Raw genomic sequence first — 22,292 nt, 5'->3', positions numbered from 1 at the left:
TTTGGTGTACAACATGTCGACATCCATAACTACACGACGTCATCGCCCCTGCTCTGACCTCTGACCTCTGACCTGGTGAAGATGGAAAGACAGAAGCTCCAGTGACTGACAGAAATGTTTGATTCTCGTCTCTGCAGCTTCAGGAGTCCAGAGGTTTGTTGGTGTTTTGTGGTGACAGAGCTGTTTGAGTTAAAGACTCGTCTGACTCGTCTCCACCTCACATGAACTCACAGAGGATCTGATCTCAGAGAGGAGAACCAGGACTCGTTAAAAGGTGAGGTCAGATGGCTGATTACCAGGAGAAGTGATGTGGATACAGATCAGAGTTTAACAGCAGGTGGAAACAGACGCAGAGACGATGAAAGCTGCAGTTTCCCGTTAAAGCACCGACTCCATGCACAAAGAAATATAAACCCAGAGGGAGGAGAGTAAAGAGCAGTCACAGCTGAGAGTAAAATAACCATCACATGCAGAGGTCAGGGTTACAGTGAGTGTGTGTGCTCGCCCTGCAGGCCGGGGGGAGGGGGGTGGGGTGTTTGGTCTCAAGTGAGTCGAAGGATGCCAAAAATACAGAAGTGTGGCGGCTGCTGAAGGAGAGGAGGGTGAAGGACAAACAGACACCCAGGGACGAGACAGAGGAACAAACAAAGATCAGCAACAGAACCAGGCTGCAACTAATCCCTTCATCTGTCACTTAGTTTTTATTAGTTCAGGATATAAAATACGTCCCTCAGCTTCTCAGAGCGACGGCTTCACATGTTGTTTTATCTGAACAACAGAAATCTGAGAAATGACTGTTTCATTTACTTTAGTTTGACTGAGTGATTCATTAGTCTCCTGCAGCTGCAGTTCATATTCAACCAGCTGTATTTCCCATCAACACGGCTGCTGTGTCTCTCTGAGTCGTGTTAACTTTACATTCTCCACCTCTGTGTAGAGACACAGGGAAACTGATGGGATTACTATCATGTCTGGACTCTGGACAAACAGCACACACAGGCTGAAGCTCCAGCTCTGGACTTGTTAGGATGTTGGTGGGACAGTTTGAGGTCCTGTCGTCTCTCTTTCCTCTGCTTCAGATAAACACCATCAACCACCACAGTGACTCCTCCTCATGACAGTGCACAGCAGTGACATCAGAGCCCTGGATGTTCATAGCAGCTACAGTCTGTGTTTACTGTCACACCCACAAACTGAAATGATTCATGTCAAAATCAGGTTTATCTGGAAGCTGTAGGAGGCTTCATGTACACTGACTGTCCCTGTTTCCCTGTGTCTCTGGAGAATGTAAAGTTATCACGACACAACAGCCACGTCCATGTGAAATACATCAGAGTGAAATACAGCGGAATGATCCTTTAACAGAGAGAGAAGGAAATCAGAGGAATGATGGGGATCAGCTCCTACATGTTCTACAACATGTCTGTTGGTGAAGCTGCAGTCAGTGAAGTGAAGCTGGAACAGTTTGTCATTATGAGGAGAGTCAGAGTCAGAGGTTCAGTCAGAGCCACTGAGGTGAGAGCACGAGAGAGGAGATTCCTTTCCTCTCTGTCGTCTCTCTGCTCTTCCTTTAATCATCAGACTCGTCCTGTTTCTCACATCACGGCTTGAATGTAAATAGAAATACATTCAGGAAGTCAGGGTGGGGGGTCTGTTAGCGCTCGCAGCAGCTCAGCTGCAGAAAGACGTCAGACTTGTTTATGCAGCGAATTTAAAAAAAGATGAAGCTCTGCGTCTGTAACAGGTCAGAGCTGCTTCAGCTGCACGAGGAGGAAACTACACATCAGACAGGACCCACAGATCCAGCAGCTTCTGTGTTCTGCTGTAAGTACTGCAGCTACTGGACGTTAGTGTCTCACTGGTCAGAATAATCCCAACATTTAAACACAGGAACGTCTCAGCTGCTGATCAGAGGGTGAAGCCACTGAATTCACAGATCGTTGTTGTTGTTGAGCCTCACTGAGCTGCTGACTGTAACTGATAAATACAGCTTGTGTTACAGTCTCAGTTATTAAATGATCAGTGGAAATACAGGTGTGTGTCCATTCATCTGACTGACAGAGAAAACACCTCCACAGCTTAAACTGCCATGACACTGTCAGAGTGAAGGATTGTGGGAAAGAAAAGACGTGTTCTGAGCCCAGAGTCAGAGTTTCACTGAGAGCTGAACTGATGCTTCATTAAAGACTCAGACCAACACAGGATCTCACACCTGGAAACAGGAAACATTCAGACCCTGGTTTCTCAAACTCTTCAGATGAAATCATAGAAATAAAAGGAGTCAGTGAAGAGATGAGGTGGAACATGAGCTGTACACCTGAGGTTTAACACAAAGGTCAACTCACTGTTCATCCTCACACCTCCCCCTCTCTGCTCCTGTTCATCTGCCGTCTTCATTGTCTCTCCTCTCGTCTTTCTCACCCTCCTCCCCCACCTCCCTTCAGAGGATAATCATTGTCTCTTTAATGCCCGCTTGCTGTGGATCTGGTTGCCCTGACACCCCGACTGTCGTCTTGGTGAATATAAGCAAACAGAGAAGTGAGTGTTTGGGAACGAGTGTGTGTGAAGGTGTTAATGGTGGAAACATCCAGAGAGAAGACCCAACCATCCTGACAGCTTTTCAAACTATCTCATGATTAAAGAACAGACCGGAGGCTGACGGTGGCATCTGCAGGAACCAGTCCTGTCTGAGGGGACAGGGACTGACCCAGGACCAGCTCTGATCCACCTCTCTTTCTACTGCTCACTCCTTCCAGCTGAGACCGGACGACAGGGAACCTGCAGCTCTTAACAAGTCTTAGAGAACGCTGAGTTCAGTTCAGTTTCCTCGTCCTGTTCAAACTGTCTGCAGCCGCTGCCTCATCAGATCAAATTTGATATTTTGAGAGTGAACATAAAGCCGTCCACCTCCACCTGAGTAGTGCCCCAGGGCTTTGTCACCCATTACAGACCCTGACTGATATAATCCATTCCCCTGAACCCCGACCTGGACCTGATCCCAACCTTAACTTTAAACCAAGTGTGAACCTTCAAACAGTCTGAAGACAGGAGGATCAGTCAGAAATACAAAGACGGAGCAGCAGTAACAGTGTTCGTCTCCATCTTCCCCTCCATGATAAAAAATAGAGGAACTCCTGTAGTTCTCCTGATAAATGTTTAACAATTAGATAAAAAGTTTGAGTTACATAAAACCTGGAGAAGGTTCTGGGTCAAACACAGCTGTATGGTTTCAGATAAACTGCTGTCTAAGCTCCAGTCTCCACCTGTCCAAAAGGTCCAGTAACTACTTCAACTGTGACGTAGAACCGAGTGGTGCAGTCAGAGGTTAAACTATGGGTGTGAACAGAGAAAATCAGGTGGGTCGAACCATTCAAGGACTTTAGAGACTGTTAGTGTCACTGTACTGTTTGTTCTGCAGGGTGACCAGGGAGATAGAGAGAGACGCTCCTGCTCTGATCTGGGAGCTGGTTCCACCATCAGGGAACCACAGACCAGAACAGTCTGGACTGAGAACAGCTTGTGGTCAGGGATGGAGATGATGATCCCTGGAGGAACACAGAGTCTGAGAAGGAGCAGACGCCTGAAGGACTGAGTTCAGACCCAGAGGTCTCTCTGTAGGGTTAGGGTTAGCTGAGACCTGGATTAGATTCAGGAGGACATGTTAACCAGTGGACATGTCATGTGACCTTTGAGGCTGATCAGAGACCAGACGCTGCATTCTGGACCATCTGTGAGGGTTTGACTGTCTGTGGAGGGAGGTCCACCGGTGCAGTGGTCCTGACGTCATCGAGTGATGTCTGATGGGTAAATGCTGCAGGTCAGGAAGTGGTTCTCTTCTTCTGTTCATCTCACACAAAGCAGCTCGCTGTGGTCTGACAGCTAAATATAGAAACGTCTCCACAGACCTACACAGAGAGGGGTGTTATGGGTAACCGTAGGTGCACACCTGGTTGGTTGATTTGACTCCTGTCAGGACACGAGTTTGTATCTGAGTGACGCACCAGAGAACAGTAAAATAACACTGAGAGCCCCCTCAGGATTAGACCCACAGTTTTCCTGTGTATTATAGATGTGAGTGAAAAAACACAATTTAAATTCACCGCCTCTACCCAAGAATAGAATTAGTGCACAGTGAAAGCCGTGCAGCACTTCTCAGTGAGTGGACCGGAGAATACTTTCCAATCATGTGGCAAAGCCTTCCATTAGAGCAGAGAGCAGAGAGCTTCTCCTCTCTGCACAGGACCATTAGTGGCTTTGTGGAAATATACCTCAGGCTCTCTGACTGTGTTTTATTTTCTTTCCTTTAATCTCTTTCTTTTCCGTTCTTCACATTGACAGTATCTCCTCAGTCCAATAAAACCTCCAGTTCACGATGAAGAGAATCGGCCGTCCATCACTGAACCTGTACTAACACTGTTTACACAAGTTTGAGATGCTGCTTCTTGAAGCGTGACGCAGCAGAAATGTGATTTATACGTCTTTCCTCTCTCCTCCAACCCCCCCCCCCATCAATAATAAATCCTCCTCTCTGGCCAGTTTGGCTCTGTGGTGGAGTCGACAGGGGAGAGTAAAGGATCAGGTTTCCACAGCAGAGAGGAAGAGCAGGATGGACAGGAGGAGGAAATGGGTTTCTCTTGACCAGGTTCAGCCTCAAGGGCAACGGGATCAGTTCATCCACACTGCTGACGTCAACCTGGTCTCATCATACAACTTTTCTTCTCCTAAACTTCTGACCTTCTTCTCTGAGGTTTGTTTGTTTCAAGTCAGATTCACGAACTGAAGCAAAAACCAGACATTTGTGAGGAGGTGGAGGTTTGTTCCTGAACACAGGTGATTCTCCACATTTCTGTCTGATAAAACAAGCTGTATCCTGCAGCCAACACACAGTCAGACCAGGTTCACTCTGATCATCTGAATGACCACATAAGGCCTCATGATTCTCAGTGGTGCAGGTCACAGTATACAGTGTGTGGAGGTGCTACATCAACTGGAGTCTAAACCAAGTCCAGTTGGTCTGGAAGAATTGAATGAAGATGAACCAAAGGCAGAGCTCAGTGTCTCACTGTAGAATGAATAGTTTGGAAGTCTGCGCTCTGTCTCTGATTTTTAGGGTAAAATAATGAAACTAAAAAAGTATAAAAACAATGGCATTACAAGTGTTTTGAAGCTGTTTTCCAGTCAGCCTGAGAATTTTAAATCCTTTTACTTTGTCATTTCTGTGCCTCTGGCTGTTAAATCCTGCAAACTGCCTGAGCTCCTCTGAAAACAGCTCTGTTTGGTACTTTATGATAATGATGGGTTTGAGATTAATCTGCTTTATCCTGACAGCACAGTAACTGCCAATCTGAGGTTCCTCTAAACAATAACAGTCTGAAACATGAGGTGAAACCCAGCCTGCTTTAACCGCCACAGTTTGACTGGGATTTTAAAACACATTCAGGATATAATACACAGAGGCGCTGCTGAGTGAGACCCAACACTGAAACCAGCTCTGATAATAAGACAGCAGCAGCAGGAGGAGCTGGTGTCTGCAGTCGTACTTACAGCTGTGCTGGCTGCGGCCTGTTTGGACTCTTCTGTGAGAAACGCCAACATCAGCTCCACCTTCTGTTTCTCATCCTCACTGATGTAGTCTGTGTCTGTTGGCAGGAAACACACACGTTATTATACAGGACTGTAACAGAGGTTTAGTTTCACTTCCTGTTCTGTCCTGCACTGATAACCAACCCTCACCACACCAATCAGTTACACTGAACAAAATGCACCTTTTGCAGATGACGCTGTTTTTGTTGTTGATGTGTCTCATGTTGAACAGTGAACCGTATCAGTGCAGAGACTTGCAGCAGCTTCAGGTTTTCTTTGAGCTGCTCTGACGTCGGGGTCACCAGTCTCACCTTTCATTCAACACTTCATCGTTCAGTTTATACGTTCATTCTGTTCATAGATCTGATACAGCAGCAACACACAGCAACACATTTTCTGTCTTAAACAAAACTTGTTCCTCTTCTAAACTGATGGGTTCATCTAAATCAACCAAACATGAATAAGCCAATAAAAATGGAATGTGTGATCTGCATCTGGGAAGCTGAGCCAGTGTACAGTCACTGCTCTGTAAACTGATCTGAGGTCTGATACTGGACTTGTGTAAGACAGAGAGACTACAAATGACATCTGGGAAACACGGTGCTGCAGTTCACAGATCCTGTTACTGAAACACCAAATATAAACCACACAGGCAAAGGTGAAGGAAGAAAGTATGTCACTGTTCTCCAGTTACAACAATAATCCAACAATCATTATTCATGTCACGTCCAGTATCTGATTCTGCTCAGAACAGCACTGAGACAAAAACAGGACATCTCCTCCTCCTGCAGTGCTGGAACAATATCTATAACTCTGATCCACCAGATTCTGACCAAACACAGTCAGGTTCTGATTATCTGACTCAGTTATTGATTACCAGTAGATTTACCCACTCTCCCAAAAGTCCTCCAGACTTGTCTTTAGATCCAGAGAGGTTGAGATCCCCTGGTCTAAGAACCTCTACAGGGTTTGGTTTTCCAACTTGCTGCTAACCTCAGCTGGGTATAAAGACAGGAAGTGGAAAGTGCCCACTTTATGGCCTCAATGGAAGAAGTGGGAATGGAGGACTTGTTGGTCTTACAGCGGGACACTGGCCAGTGTTGGAGTTAGAAAGCTCCACTTAACCTCCCTGACTGATGGAGGGATGATGGAACACAGGATCCACTCTTCACTCCTCTAACAGATAAAAGATCCAGAGACTTCATCCATTCAGATACTGAACATGAACCTGGTGAATCTGCAGAAGCTTTGCCCAGATGAGCACTGGAGGACGTCTGGACGAGGGCAAAGGTCACGTCATGCTACAAACATGTTTATACAGCATGTTGCCGGACCGTGTCTGAAGGTCGGCTGTCATATCTCCTCTCCTGTACTGAGACTTTTCATTTATTTTGGGAGGATAAACAGAGAGATCTGAGACCTGAAGCAAAACATGCTGATCTCAAGGAGTCGTCCTTAAACAGGACACTGGTATTAAACAGAACCAAGTCTTTAGTTGTGGGTCTGTGAGGAGACAGAGAAGTCTGGAGAGGAGCTGGTGCCCTTTCATGCTGATTGAGTCTGATGTCTCCCTGTGGAGGTTTTCTGGTCACGTCTAACAGAGAAGAGACCCAAGGCTGAACAGATACATCCCCACCACCCAGGGATGGCCTCAGGATCCCTGAGGACAGGTTGGAGGGCGAGACTGTGAAGGACATCTGAGCCGCTCTGCAGCCTGACGGTTAGATAACCAGCTGAGAACTGTAACAGAGGATACAACATTCATCTGCACTGGTTTCTCCAGCAGTCAGAAGAAACAGGGGCCAATGAAAAAGAGACAGGGTTTACAGCAAAGGTCAGAATACAGAGTGAGGATGATGAGACAGACTGTGAGCAGGATGTCAGTCATCCAGTGAAGAACACAGCTGCTCGTCTTCAGAGCTTTTTGAACTCTCTGAACTAACTATAGCTCTGTTTATTCACACCAGTTAACTCATGATGCAACGATCCTGTAATCAGACTCTGAGCTTCATGTGTTCTTCAGCTGAGAACCAGCTCATGTGTTCTCCACTCTTGATGACTCTGCAGAATGTACTCAGATTACATCTGAGTGTTTTAGTGCGTGAGGCAGGAAGACGACAGAAATACACAGCAACACATAAACCTGACTGTCTTTGCTGTGTAATAAAAATAAATCATGACATCTTCATATAAATAAATGTCTAACAGGACCTCTTCTCTACCCTTTAACAGCCTTATTATGACTGAGCTGTACTTCAGTCTGTACATTATTCAGGGAGGAGTTTACATTTGTTTTCTAATAAACTCACATCAGGCCTTTAGAGGAAAATCTCTCTGATACCAAAGAGCTGAAGCCTTTTACAGGATGAGTCTGATGTTTGAACATGAATTTAAACATGAGCTCACTCCAGCCTCAGACTGAAATATCTTCCCTTGACTTTAAAGGCCACACGAGTCTGTTTCAGTGCAACAGAGTCAGGATCAGAAACCAGGAGGCAGAGTTCAGAGGAAAACAGCTGCTCTTCAACTGATTCTTTGGCAGCTCAGATATAATTTTACCAGTTTGCTGTACAATGATTGAACAGAAAGGAGTGAACCTGTGACTTTGGACAAACTGATCTGATAAACTCAACAGTGACGACAGGACAAGGTCAAAGCTTACATGGTTGGACCACTGAGACTGAAGCTCAGCTCATTCAGACGACTCGTTAACCAGCAGTCTCTGCTAAAATCCTGACTTAATAACTGAGACATGATGTGACAGAATGACCAGACACGACTGAGCTGTGATTTCAGTCAGAGAGAAAGTCAGAGGCTCGGTCACGTCTACGTCAGCTACAGAGGAGTTTCTGTGGAGGGAAAGCTCCACCTCAAACACTGACGACTGTCCTGCGGAGAGGAGCTCAGGTTTGTCTCTTCTGAAAACTGAAGGTTTGAGGAGTCAGAACAGCAGGTGCTGTATAAAACCACACACCGTGGTTCTGAGTAAACAACCAAAGGATTCGAGGAAATTCTTGACTCTGCATGATCTCTGTAAAAACTGCTTCATGTTTCTCCTCCTTTGTTACAGTTCAGCCAAGAAACACGTCTCAGCCTCAGGAGTCAGGATTTCAATCAGACACTTTAACAGCTCATAAATTAATTAATAACACTGTAAACATCTCATAATTAGAAGTGTAAGCAGCCTGTATTACTACAGCCTCTCTGAACCCTTCAGACTTCTCAGTAATGGCTCTCACAATCTACTTAAGCTTGGTAACTGTGAGGAGCTGAGGATTTCTGTGAATTTAAAAAGGTTTTTCCTGGCATCCAGAGAAAAGAGTCGCACCGTCTCTTCACTCCTTTATCACCTGTTTCTGACGGCGTACTGTCAGTTTACAGTCTAACATCCCTCTGTTTCCTCTGCTTTTATCCATCTACACGTCTGTTTCTGTCTCCCTCCCTCCCTCTTTGTCTCCCCCTCTGTCCCCCTGTAGATATCATGTGTAGTGATTGTAATCTCTCAGTGCAGATCAACATGGCAGCCATCCAACAAGCCAATATCACAGCTCAGAGTGGGGTGCTACCACTCCTCCGCTGAAAGAGGATCTGTCTGATTGCAGGAGAGAGGTGGGAGGAGGAGGGAGGAGGGGGGAGGGGGAGGGTTACAGGGGGAGTAAATGGAAAGACAAATCGAAAGCCATCAAGTGAGAGGGAGAATGTAGAGAGAGAAAGGAGGGAGATGAATAAATGGAGCAGAGAGGGTGAGAGTTAAAGGAACAGAGAGTTTCTTCAGCTGTTTGAGGCCTGAACATGTTTCAGAGAAACACGACTGAAGACTGAGAGAGAAGGTTTTCACCTTTACAACTACTGAGAACAATACCAAGAGTCCAGTCCTGAGGTCAGCATCAGCCTGGCTCCAGAAAATAAACTGTGACCAACTAAAGCTAATGTTAGACTATAAACCAACTACACCACGGTCACATGACGTCAACGTCTCCACCACTAAGCTTCCAACTGGTCATTTCATTTAGCTCTGAGCTCTTCTACAAAAGCCTTTCTTCTTAGAAAGTTAGTGATGAAGCTGTGACTCTGAACGTTCCAGGTGAAAACACATGAACCACCGATAAAGACGACGACTCGTTGGAGATAAAACGAGGCTCAGGAGAATCAGGCAGAATCAGCTGGAGGCTCTGAGGCCATTTTGAAAGACGTGAGCTTCCTGCTGACAGAGCAGCTCTCAGCCTCAGACTGAGACACCAGGTCCACTCAGGTCCAGGTCTAAAAGGCTTCAGGATGACAGTCTGCCTGAGACTGCTCAGCTGTTCAAACAGGAAGATCCTCTTTATTGGATTTGTCTCATATAAATTCTTCCTCATCCAGGTGTTTATCTGCTTCAATTCAAACTGAATAATACAAACATCAGTGTGACTGATTTAAATGTCTGTGAGGCTGTGGTGTAACAGTGTGTGTCTGCACACAGCTGCTGTGTGTGTGAATATTCAGGCCAGAACAGAGAGGAGGCCTCTGATCTCCATATTCCCTCAGAGTGTCATGGCTCCATCAGAAACAGGCCTGCAGCTGCTTCACCGAACCGTTGATTTTCTGTCCTCTCTCCGTCAGACTATTTATCTCTGCAGAAAGTTTACAGACCAACAGGAAGCAGAGGAGAGAGAGAGAGAGCGACGGCTGCCGTCATCTGACGCTGTGACGTGGACTCAGTGAATCCACTCACTGACAGCAGGACACAGTTTTTACTGCAGACAGAGAGCGGGCGTTAGTGCTCTGATTAAACAACAAGGTGGTTGTGTGTAAGTTCCTTACCTGTCTGTCCTCAGGGAAATAAGAGGAGCTGCTCTCTGAGTTCTGACTCTGCAGCTCCTCTCAGGTCGTCTCTCTGTGTTTCTACTGTCTCACATCGAAATGATTTTTAAATAGGCCAGCTGTGTTTTTAGCTCCTGTAGAAACAGTCAGTGTTTTATCTGTGCTGAGGACTGTGGCTGTAATAACTGACTGAGACTGAGCTCAGGTCTGATCATGGTCTGAACACACAGCTTAGAATTACTGGTGTTTGATGTGACGACTGGACGTCATCATTCAGACTGGACCTCTCATCTTTCTGGATGGACTTCATTTCTTTCAGCTTTTTCCTACAACTTCCTGTTCAGAGACGTGGTTCAGTTTTTAAACTGATCCCAAACAGACACACTCAGCTGTAGCATGCTAACACGCTAAACTAAGCTGGGAGAACTTAGCTGTTTAGCATGTTTAAAACAGGTGTGTGTGTGGGGGTAGATGTGTCTATTACAATCTACTGATATCTACTTATACATTGTTAATCTGCACACACACACTGTGTCTTCCAAACAAACAAACAAATATATGGTTTGTGTGTTTTTACACTGGTATTGTTGGAGCTTGCGTGTGTGTGTGTGTGTGTGTGTGTGTGTGAAGGTCGTCTGCTTTCCCACGCTGCAGACGATCCTTCATTAACACTAACTCCCACTCAGCTGCTCTCAGGTCAGTCTGAGGAGCTTCTTGTTTTTTCTCAGTGAACCAGTTTGTGTGTAGATTCAGTCTGAGCTGGTTACTGTGTGTTTACAGTAGACAGTCGTCCACAGACACACACTGCGCAAACATCCACAGTGTGTGTGTTGCTGTGTTTAATGTCTCTGAGGACAGGTAGCGTCTGTATGCTCCTCACAGCCTCATCAGTAAAACACACACATTAACACAAACTACACAGCAGCCCCCTGACAATCAGCAGGATGTGTGTCTGCCTCATTATTCTGGCACCATGTCACACAACAGACACACAAACAGACGCATGTCAGCAACATGTGAGTCCATCAGGACGTCGATGATGTGTTCCTTAGGTCTAACTGATTCATTCAGTCTGACAGAGTCACAGCGGTAACTTTCATCTTCAGAGCAGGTTTCATCTTTCTGTCATCATTAGCAACGACATCGATTATGAAACTTTGTCGACTTGGAACTTTGGTGTCGACTCGTCGTATGAAACCATAAAACCTCTCAGAGGAAGCATCTCAAACTCAGAGAGAGGCTGGAGGACGGGCTGACATTCACAGGTGAGCAGACGTGAACAGGTGAGGTCAAACATGAACCAGATGGAGGCTGTGACCTCCACAGACAGACACACAACCCCCACATGATGCTGCGCCAGGCGCTCATGGAAACGGCCTGGGTTGCCACGGCAATGGAGGAAGAGGATGCCGCGGTGTGGCCCAGCCATTCCCACCCCCATCACCTCCACCTCCATCACCACCCCCCACCCCCGCCCCCCTGTGGTGGCTCCAGCTCAACTCCAGGCTCTTTAGCCTTTTACTGACACACACACACACACACACAGTCAACAACAGCCTCATCAGGATTAGAGACCAGGCTCTGTTATAGCTGACGGTCTGTGTGTGTGTGTGTGTGTGTGTGTGTGTGTGTGTGTGTGTGTGTGTGTGTGTGTGTGTGTGTGTGTGTGTGTGTGTGGTCTGATGCCTCTGCAGATGTAAACAGTATTAAAGTCCAGTCTAAACCACATTAAGAACATAATAACTGTTTCCAGAGAACACACTCAGACACAGTGCAGCTTCACTCTGAGCTGAAGCTGGAACATGGAGGATCCTCTGCTCTGTCTGATCCTGAACGAGCTTCACATTCATCTATACACAGCTCTGAGCTTCCATCAGAGAGATCCTCAGTCCACTTCTTTCTCTCTGTTTCACGTCTCTGTCTCGTTCTCTAACGTTCTGACTCTGATCTGAGACCAGATGAAGGATTTTAGTCGTCAGACGTCTGGATCTTCAGGAGTCAGAGAAACGAGCTGAACAAACAGCTGCTCTCCAAACAGCTGATCCTCACAGAGAAACATCCATTTATAACATGGAACTGATTTATTCTGAGTTTCTACTGATTGTAATCAGCTGCTCTGTTTGTTGTGGAGAGGAGGAGACCTCTGAGGAGAACTCAGCTCCTGAACCATATAAACCATAAAAAGGTTTTCTTCAGTCCCAGTGATCCAGTGACAGTGCTCTGTACATCACATTAATGAAACCGTTTGACTAACAACTGAGTCAAAGATCAGAATGGACCTGAAGTAAATCCAGGTGAGGTCAGAGAGAGGAGGAAACCAGCAGGATTTATGTGACTGGTTTTGGTTTTAATGACCAAGTAAAGAAGGTTCTTCAGTCCTGTTTGATTTCACCTTCATTAATAAAATAAGATCCTCTCTGTCTCCTTCAGGTGTTTCCAACTGCTGCTCATCGCCAAGAAAACCAGATCATATAACGCTGATATCACAGACCTGTGACCCCGACCTGAGTCTGGACGCCATCTCAGATCAGCTGACAGGAGGTTTATGATGGATCAGACTCCTGATGGACAGTCTGAGGTCGGTCTTTAACAGTTTTCTCCTGGTCTGTCAGTGACCCAGTTTTACTCACATGAGTGCAGGGAGAAGTGTTTCCTCTCTGAAGAGCCTGCGGTTCCAGCGGCTGACGGGATGGGAGGGGCCACCGACGACCCCAGCGACCCGACCACGGGCCGGGCGGCGGGGGCGACGGCTGCCGAGGAGCTGGAGGAGTCCCCCCCCTCTCCTAACAGGTGCTGGATGGAGTGGAGCTGGAAACAAGGGTCAGAGAGCAGGACGGAGGCAGCTCGAGATATCCTGAGGGAGGGGGGAGGAAGAGGAGAGGGAGGGAGGAGAGAGGGAGGAAGAGGAGAGACAGAGTGTCAGTGATGCTCAGGTTACAGTTCTTACGTTATCAACTATCAGTGGAGGAACGTTTCACTCAGGTAGAGCTGGGTGATACGGCCAAAAATATGATCATGATTTGTTTCCCCATATTGATCATCACAATATATAATCTGTAAATTTAACAGAACATGTTCTATCTGCCTTAACATTCAAAGTTAACTTGTTGTAACTGATTTAAAATGTAAATAAAAAATGTGATCTTCTATCTAGGAGCAGATTAGACAGTCAGCAGTTCCTGTCTTTCCTGAACTCATCTTTCTCTGCTGAGCTCAGAGGCATCATGTCTTTATCTGAGAAGAAGGACAGATCCAGGACAGATGTTAGCTGCAGCGGTTCCGACCGGCGACATGTTCTTCAGACCATCTTAAACTGGGCTTCGTCTCTTTTAAGGAACCAAACCACTTCCATATAATCAACTTTGTTGTCAACAGTTTCCTGTTCAGAGGATAATGTCAGTTCTTCTCTTCTCTCTCTGGTTCCACTCATGTTTCTGACTGGTCCACAGCTTCTTTACCTCCTGTAGGTCAGGAAATGTGTCTGTGCTTTGACATGCAGCTAAAACCTGCTGCCTGATCGGCTGCTCTCACCTTAATGCTGCGGTGTCATAGGTTGTTAGAATAAAACACCCTGAGCTCATCGTCTTAATCCACATGAATTCTAATTAGAACTGAACTACTCCTCTCTCCACTGTGTCACAGTTACTGAGACATATTCATTTTACAACCATGAGTCAGTCTGATGTGATGGAGTCAGAGATGTTTCCCATCATCAGTCAGTGAACATGTGATGATGTTAGTGTAACGTAGCTTAGCATAGTGTAGTGTAGTGTAGGATAGCATAATGTAGTGTAGCATAATGTAGCGTAGCTTAGCATAGTGTAGTGTAGCTTAGTGTAGTGTAGCATAGCATAGCTGTAGCGTAGTGTAGTGTAGCATAGTGTAGCATAGTGTAGCATAGTGTAGCGTAGCATAGTGTAGTGTAGCATAGATTAGCATAGCATAGCGTAGTGAAGCTTAGTGTAGTGTAGTATAGATTAGCGTAGTATAGTGATAGCATAGTGTAGTGTAATGTAGCTGCTAGCATAGGCTTAGTGTAGTGTAGCATAGATTAGCATAGCATAGCGTAGTCTAGCGTAGCGCAGCGCAGCGTTTTCCTGCAGGAAAAAGGAAAAAGGCCTGAAGCTGAACTCGGAGCTGATTAAGTCTGAGCAGCAGCTTCACTCTGTTTCTTCTCCACAGGATTTCTTCTTGGAACTGAACCAATCGTTTCTGTTTTCACGTCTCAGTGTGTTTGACTCTGACTCTCAGCCTCTGCTCCGTCACTCCTCCTCCTCCTCCTCCTCCTCCTCCTCTCTGTTGTTTCTGAGGATCATGTGATCGTCGTGGTTCAGTCTGTCCAACAGTTCAATCACTGCTCCTCGTGCTAATCAAACTCCCTCCTCTCCTCTCTGTTCTGTTCTCCCCTGCGGCGCCACTCAATCCAACCTCTCTGCATCAATCTTTTATAGCAGGCCTCCCCCCCTCCCTCCCCTCCTCCCCCCTCCCTCCCACTCTCTCTCTGTTTTACTCTTCTTATGGCTGATTCTCTGCTCAGCTCTTTCTTACTATTTCTGGCCTCAGTCACACAAACAAAGGCTCAGAGGAAGCTTCAGACTCACCACAGCTTCTCACAGATCTGAGCAGAAACCACTGTTATTTACTGTCAAATCCCCTCTCTATGACAGATCACATTCAGATATTAAGGTAATGAAAGGAATGAGGAAGCAGTGAAATATAGTTTATCTGAATAAATCAGTTTTACATTTCCTGTGAATTCTCTGATGTCAGACTTTCCCTCAGTTCATACGGACTCAGACCCTCCTCCATCTACATTAGTACAACAGAACCACTCCTCTAAAACACTAATGATGGCTTTATCCACTCACATATTAACCTGCCATCAGTCAAACTCATCAACAGCTTGTAAATCTAAAATTCCCACCAGGAGAAACATGGGTCGTGTGTCTGCAGGACTTTTAATGTGAAACAGCTGTGCAGGAAGTGTCATATCAACAATAAAAGGCAGAGTGGAAGCAGCATGTTGGACTAAAGTCTCTGACAGGTAAAAACTGTGACTGAAACACACGTGATGAGAACAATCCAATCAAACTCCTCCCACCATCACAGGTGTGTCACACCTACACACTGACAGTGTCACAGAGCAGAAATATCCTGACTGAGCCTCAACCACACACACCTGACCGACAGGTGTTCGATCAGACCGCAGTCACATGCTTCACCACAGGTAATACACTGAGGACAGACTGTGGTCTGACAGGTAAAACAGCTCCTCAGGTGTTCAGGGACAACTGTCCACACACAGGATCGGGACGAGCTGGTTCTTCATGGTTTCATATATTAAGAAACCGATAAATCAATCATCAATGATCATTTATCCTCCAATAATAAATACAGTCAGATCTCACCTGTCAGCTCCACCTGTTGGAGGCGCTGATCAGCTGCTCAGCAGGTGGAGCTGCTTCACAGGATGAGTCCAGAGCGAGCGATGTGGAAACACGGTGACATTTTCTCTCTGAATCTCCTCTGACCTTATCACTACAGCAGCCATGACACTTCACACTGAGAGACTCCTCTCCTCCCCCGCCTCCCCCGCCTCCTCCCACCTCCCTCCATTTCCCATTAAGCAACAATAAGCCGAGGAGGACAGCAGCGTCCTGTGAGGCGTTGTGGTGGAAGTGATTGTAAAAAAGCTCAGGATGGAAAATGTCAAAGAGACGTGTCTCAGATCCTCTGAGCTCCAGCTTTAATTAGAAACCAACAGAGGACACAGAGCGGAGACAGACAGGAGGACAAACAACGAGGAACATGAAGGAGGAGGGAGGACACAGGAGGGAGGAGGGAGGAGATAGGACAGAGGAGATAGGACAGAGGACAGAGGAGATAGGACAGAGTGGGGGGTCACAGCTGAATAAATATTTGCTTTAGGATGAAACCAAAAGCAAACAGGACAGAGAGCTGACAGAGGAATTACCGCTGACTGTTACTGCCTGGTGTTTACTGACTGCTGGACAGGATCTAAAATCACATCTACAGATCATTCCTCACTACAGACACATATCAGTTCACTGCTCCACCCACCTGAGTCCACCTGACTCCACCTGAACCACAGCCAGGTACTCAGGTGCAGGATGTTCGCTCCTGACTGCCCCGCCACAATAAAAGTCTCTCTTCTATCGTTAGTTGGAGGATGGAGTCCAAACAACAACCCCCCCCGGACAAGAAATACTCTGACACAAAGTCCACACAAGAACCAAAACCAGAAGATGATCTCATGAAGCTTGTTTGGCCAAACATGAGTTGGACCAACATCAGCATCTGATTCATGGAGGGACCTTTGTTCTAATTCATCCAAACTCCTGCTAATTACCTCATCAGCTAACAAACCAACATTATGGTCGGACTGTGACTTGTGCACCTTAGACTATAAACCAACTACACCACGGTCACATGACGTCAACGTCTCCACCACTAGGCTTCCAACTGGTCATTTCATTTAGCTCTGAGCTCTTCTACAAAAGCCTTTCTTCTTAGAAAGTTAGTGAGAGTTTGAAAGAGCGTGAGTAGAAACACAACGAGGCTGTAAAGGTGGACTGGTGAGTAGATGGGTTTTCATGTTAACGTCCCCGACAACCTCTGTAGTCTCATTTAGACACTCGTTAGCAACCGCCTTTTTTAAGACACGTAAAAGCTTCAAACATCAGGAGTGGGGGATTTACTGACCCATTTTATGTCGGAGAATCAAACCTGAAAATGTCTTGAGCTTGTGTTAAAACCACAGACCTTATTTCAGACATTTAACCAGAAACACACTGACAACAGGAAGAGCTAACATGCTAACATGCTAACTGACTTCCTGGTTTAGGATCAGTTCTGCAGGACTCTGTGTCATGAGCACTGAGGTAGAGCTGGTGCAGTAACACATGCTTTATATTGGATTTAGATATTTTGCACTAGTTTAAACTCTTTTTAACAGAACGTCTGTGAAAAGACAAACAGATCATGAATCTTCAGACTATTTAGATTCCATTTACATTTAAATCAACATCCGGCCAATCACATTGCCTCCAGATTCTCCCTCATAACGCTCCTCCTGTGGCAACATAAGCCACCACAGGGAGGGAGGGAGGAGGAGAGAGGGGGAGGGAGAGAGGGAGAGAGACAGAGAGAGAGAGAGAGAGGGAGGGAGAGGTGGTGATGGAAACCACAGAGTGCGAGCGTGAGCCTGAAACAGAAGCAGAAATAGAGAGAAAAGCGAGTAGAGCAGTGAAAAGAGAAGAGGAGGAGGTCTGAGATGGGCGGAGGATGCTGAGAGGGGAGGGGGGGGGATTAAGTCGGAGTGGAGGAGGAGGAGGAGGAGGTGGAGCTGGGAAAGCACCAGAAGAGGCAGACACTGAGAGCTGAGAGCGAGTGGAAACAGAGGAGAGGCAGCAGCTCTGCCTCCTCCACCCTCACATCTGGATCTGGACTCACACATCTGGACCGGACTAACTTTCCTCAGTATCTACACGTTGTTTTCCTCGGACAGAGACGAGGAGGAGACTGGATGTTTCACAGAGAGAGCTCAGCCTTTTTAAAATCCTCCCACTGCTCAGAATAAACAGGAAAGAGGAATTCTCTGCACAGATCAGCCGGAGGAGGAAAAGGCAGCGAGAGCTCAGAGTGTGAGAGTGGTTTCTGCTGCCGCTGCCTGCCTGTGAAGTGAAGTGGACAGGATGCTGACTTCTTTGAAAATCTGATGGTGGGCTTGGGGCGGGCTGTGGGCAGCAGACAGCCGGAGCCGTGATTCACAAAACCCGGCCTGGCGTGAAAACAAAGAGATGCTACGACCGAGCGCAGAGAGCGAGAGTGAGCTGGAGGGGAGACGCTGAAACTTGAAGCAGCAGACACACAAACACATCTCCAGCTCAGGATGATGAGTTCAATGTCCACCTGAAGCTCGGAGCAGGAGTCACACAGCACAGAGTGTTGGAGCTATGGGATAAACAGACAGCCGAGAGCTGAGAGCGAGTCCTGCTCAGTGGAATAAAACAGAGAATATTTTAACACCTCCGCTTTGATCCACTGCTCCAAACACCTGCATCAGTTTTAAAGCCACTTCTCTTTGACTCTTTTATCTCTGTTCCTCCTCCTGTCTGTGCTGTCCTGAGGAAACAGCTGGTTTTAACCACAGGTTTCAGAGCAGGACTGTTTGTTTCCAGCAGCTCACCTGGACCCTGAAGCTCAGTCACCTTCTCTTTCTCCCCTCCAGATGGCTGCCATGTTGGCAGGTGGATGCAATCGCCTCATTCAACATTAACCGGGAGACTTAGACAAACCAAACAATCACAGCCGAGCAGGAGCTCGCCACCGAGCTTTACTCTGACATTTGGTTTGTGCCCTGCAGCTTCAACACAAGAAAACAAATAAGGTTTGTGTCTCCACTCTGAGAGAGAGGTTTAAACATTAACAGTGTCAGATCTGCCTGAAGCAGCAACAGAGACTGAACTTCAAGAGAAAAATGACAAACAACTCTCTCCAGTCTGTGTCGGCCTGTCCGGACTCTGTCTGTGTGTAGAGCACATTACAGCAAAATGAGATGAATCACACAGCATGAAGGATGTGAAAGAGTGTTTACAGCAGCTGAGCTAAAGGGGAAAAGTGACAGAGAGATAAGGGGGGTCAGAGAGAGGAGGGAGTAAACAGATGTCCTGGGCCTGCTGCCGGCGTCATGCTGTCTGTTGGGGCTAACAGAGGTTTCCTGCAGGGTGTGGTGGCACCATCACCGTCATGGTGGACTGCTGTGGTGCTGTTCGTTTGTCTGAGCTCCGTCTGGGGTTCGTCCCAGACCAACACCTGCCTCTGTGCCTCGGACATCCTGAGCTGCACTGCACTGGGTCTGGACCAGGTCCCCGGAGACATGCCGGTCTCCGTTGTCACCCTGGATCTGAGCCACAACCACATCAATCAGCTAAAGGGGGGCGCCTTTCAGGGACTTTCTCGACTGGAGACGTTACGGTTAGCACACAACCAGCTGACCACCATTCACCTGGGGGCGTTTCAGAACACCTCAGGGGCCCTGCTCCGACACCTGGACCTGTCGTCCAATCAGCTGCGTGTTCTGGAGCAGCACTACTTCCAGGAGCTGTCGGGATTGGAGGAACTGCTGCTGTTTAACAACCGGATCGTCCAGGTGGAGGGCAGATCTCTGGCTGGACTGGGAAACCTCCGGAAGGCCTACCTCAGTCACAACCGCCTCACCCACTTCCCCTTCTTCTCCATCCAGGAGCACAGCCACCCCCACCTGACCATGCTGGACCTGTCGTCAAACCGCCTGCTCAAACTGCCCCTGGAGGACATAACAAACCTCCCCCTCCCTGTCCAGGAGGGACTCTACCTTCACAACAACTCCCTGGAGTGCGAGTGCTCCATGTACGGGCTGTTCAGGCGCTGGAAGCAGAGAGGATACACCTCCGTCAGTCACTTCCTGCAGGAGCACACCTGCTGGGTGTACGGGATCCAGAAAGGTTCGGTCCGCTTCCTCCTGCACGGACGCTACTTTGAAAAATGCAACCTGACAGCGCAGCCGCTCAGAGAGCAGGAGAGCAGCGTTTCAGTGGGGGTGGGGAAGGCGGCACTGCTGCACTGTGTGACCACGCTCACCGGACGCAGCGTCACCTTTCTCTGGGTCTCACCCAACCAGGAGTACGTGGCTCCGCCGGGGAACAACGGCTCGTTAAGGATGTTCACCAACGGCAGCCTGGAGATCGTGGCGGCGCAGGCGGAGGACTCCGGCGTGTACTGGTGCATGGCTCTGGACCAGCAGCAGAGACTCAATGAAACTCACGAGGTGAACGTGACAGTGGTGCTGCACGCTGACGGTCAGGCCCACGATTCCTTCAACACAGGGTTCACCACCCTGCTGGGCTGCGTGGTGAGCCTGGTCCTGGTCCTCATGTACCTGTACCTGACACCCTGCCGCTGCCCTCCCTGCCCCAAGCCCCCGACCCCGGCCGCCAACGCCGCCGGTACCGAGGCCGGGGCGGGGAGCGCCCAGTCCTCCATCCTCACCCCCACCCCGCCAGCCACCACTGAGGGCCCCGGCCGCAAGGTCAGTACCAACAAGCATGTGGTATTTCTGGAGCCAATCAGAGAGCAGCAGAACGGCAGACTGAGGGCGGGGCCGGGAGCCGGGGCAGTGCACGGACACCTGGGGCCGGGGTTACTGTTAGGGCCGGAGCAACACGCCAAGCTCCAGGCGCAGCAGAGGGCGGGGGAGACGGACTCCATCATGTCCGTCTTCTCAGACACGCCCATCATGTTGCCATAGAAACAGGACAAATAGACACAGACTGGCACCATCACCCTTCACTCCCCCCCGCCTCCCAGTCACCTCCCCCTCCCACCCAGCACTCCACCTGAGCACAGCAGTAACCCAGCACCGACCACGAGCTTTTCTCAGACGCATTTTTCCTTTGCGAAGCCTGAGGCTTCACCCGCCTGACAAAACAGATCAAGTGCAATTCTTAGAGATGAAACACTGTAAACCAAACCTGCAGACGTTACCGTCGGCCCGGGCCCCGCCCACCGCGCCCCACAGCCATGAACCAACGCACTGTGACCGGACGGTTTGGACGGTCAGGGTAGGGAACAGAGATGTGGGTCAGAGTCTGAGGTGAAACACAAACGTCAGGGATCAGAGGGTGGGGGGGTGAAGACGCCATGAGCATGGACCTCGCAGGGCTGTCCCTTTAAGCACGGCTTGTACCTTTAATAAACGTTTGCTACAGATGCCTTCTAGTCTCAAACAGAGATGTAGAGTAAAACCAGTCTTTTTGTAGCTTCTCAGCTTCTCTCTGTTTCTCTCTGATTAGAAACGTAGTGTAGCTCTGTCAGTGTCAGACGTCGTAGCGTAGACAGGCCACAGAAGAAAAGCTTTTAGCAGCAAAAATAGAAACTGTTTTAAAGGATAAGGTTTGATTGTGGACTCCTGTACCCCTCCCCCCTCCTCCTCCCCTCTCCTCCCCCTCTCCTCCCCCCTGTCATCAGTCAGAACAGAAGCTGAGCATCAGGAAAACAAAAGGGAATCAAACAAATGAATAAATAAGCGTCAGTAGAAATGATTAATGCTGCTGAGGCAGGAGAACTTTTAAAGGTTTATTAGTTGGATTTTTAAATTATTTCTCACTTTGTCTGTGACAGTAAATGTGAAACCTGGGGGGAGGGGCAGGCCAATCAGGACAGACATGTTTTTTTGTTTTCTTCAGTGTATCTGCATCCTCCTCTCCTGCACCGTCTCCTGTCCTCCCTCTGCCTGTGTGTTAATAAACCTCTGTATGTGGACCCTGCAGGAGGACGTCTGCCTGGTTATTGTCACTGAGACACAAACGTGTGTGTTGGTGGATCACACTGTGTGTGTGTGTGTGTGTGTGTGTGTGTGTTTCCTCCACTACAACACAACTTCATTAACGCCACAGTTGAACGACCTGAGACAGAGGAAAGTAAAACTCTGATGATCCTGAAGGAAAATCTTTTCAGTTTAACCATTAAAAACATATTTAGTTTAGTTTTAGCTCAGTGACCGTCACTACAGTTACTTCACTACTCAGGTATTTATACTCTACTCTGCTGCATCAGACGGCCGTTACACTCTGATCCTACAGAAGATAAAACATGATGAAGTATAAACTGTTGGACTGACAGAGGAGAAGTTAAGGAAACACCTGTGCAGGTTAAACCAGGTTCAACCAGCTACATTAGCATGATGCTAACACACTGAAGCTGTTCAGCCTGATACTCTGATTACATTCTGCTGATAGTACTCCTGCAGGACTTTTACCTGTAACAGAGTATCTGTAGTGTTGTTAAGTGTCAGGATATCAGTCTGACACATCATTAACTCCCCCCATCACCCTCCACCCTCCACC

General features: G+C 47.7%; 2 protein-coding genes across 3 annotated transcripts in view; one reads left to right on the top strand and one right to left on the bottom strand.

Moving 5' to 3' along the window:
• LOC108890709 (E3 ubiquitin-protein ligase RNF123) overlaps positions 1-22,292 on the bottom strand; it is a 73,494-nt gene that overhangs the window by 9,885 nt on the left and 41,317 nt on the right. For both annotated transcript variants that reach the window (XM_018687692.2, XM_018687693.2), the window contains exons 37-38: positions 13,017-13,240; positions 5,545-5,639 (exon numbers count right to left, since the gene is read on the bottom strand). In XM_018687692.2, coding sequence (XP_018543208.1) covers positions 5,545-5,639; positions 13,017-13,240 — 319 coding nt within the window. The remainder of the gene's footprint in view (positions 1-5,544; positions 5,640-13,016; positions 13,241-22,292) is intronic.
• amigo3 (adhesion molecule with Ig-like domain 3) lies at positions 17,568-21,715 on the top strand. Its single transcript, XM_018687695.2, has one exon. The coding sequence runs from the start codon at positions 19,097-19,099 to the stop codon at positions 20,693-20,695; it is 1,599 nt and encodes a 532-aa protein (XP_018543211.1). The 5' UTR covers positions 17,568-19,096; the 3' UTR covers positions 20,696-21,715.

The sequence above is a fragment of the Lates calcarifer genome, linkage group LG12 (assembly GCF_001640805.2).
Source record: "Lates calcarifer isolate ASB-BC8 linkage group LG12, TLL_Latcal_v3, whole genome shotgun sequence".
Classification (NCBI taxonomy): Eukaryota; Metazoa; Chordata; class Actinopteri; family Centropomidae; genus Lates; species Lates calcarifer.
This window is presented reverse-complemented; position numbering and strand designations above follow the sequence as displayed.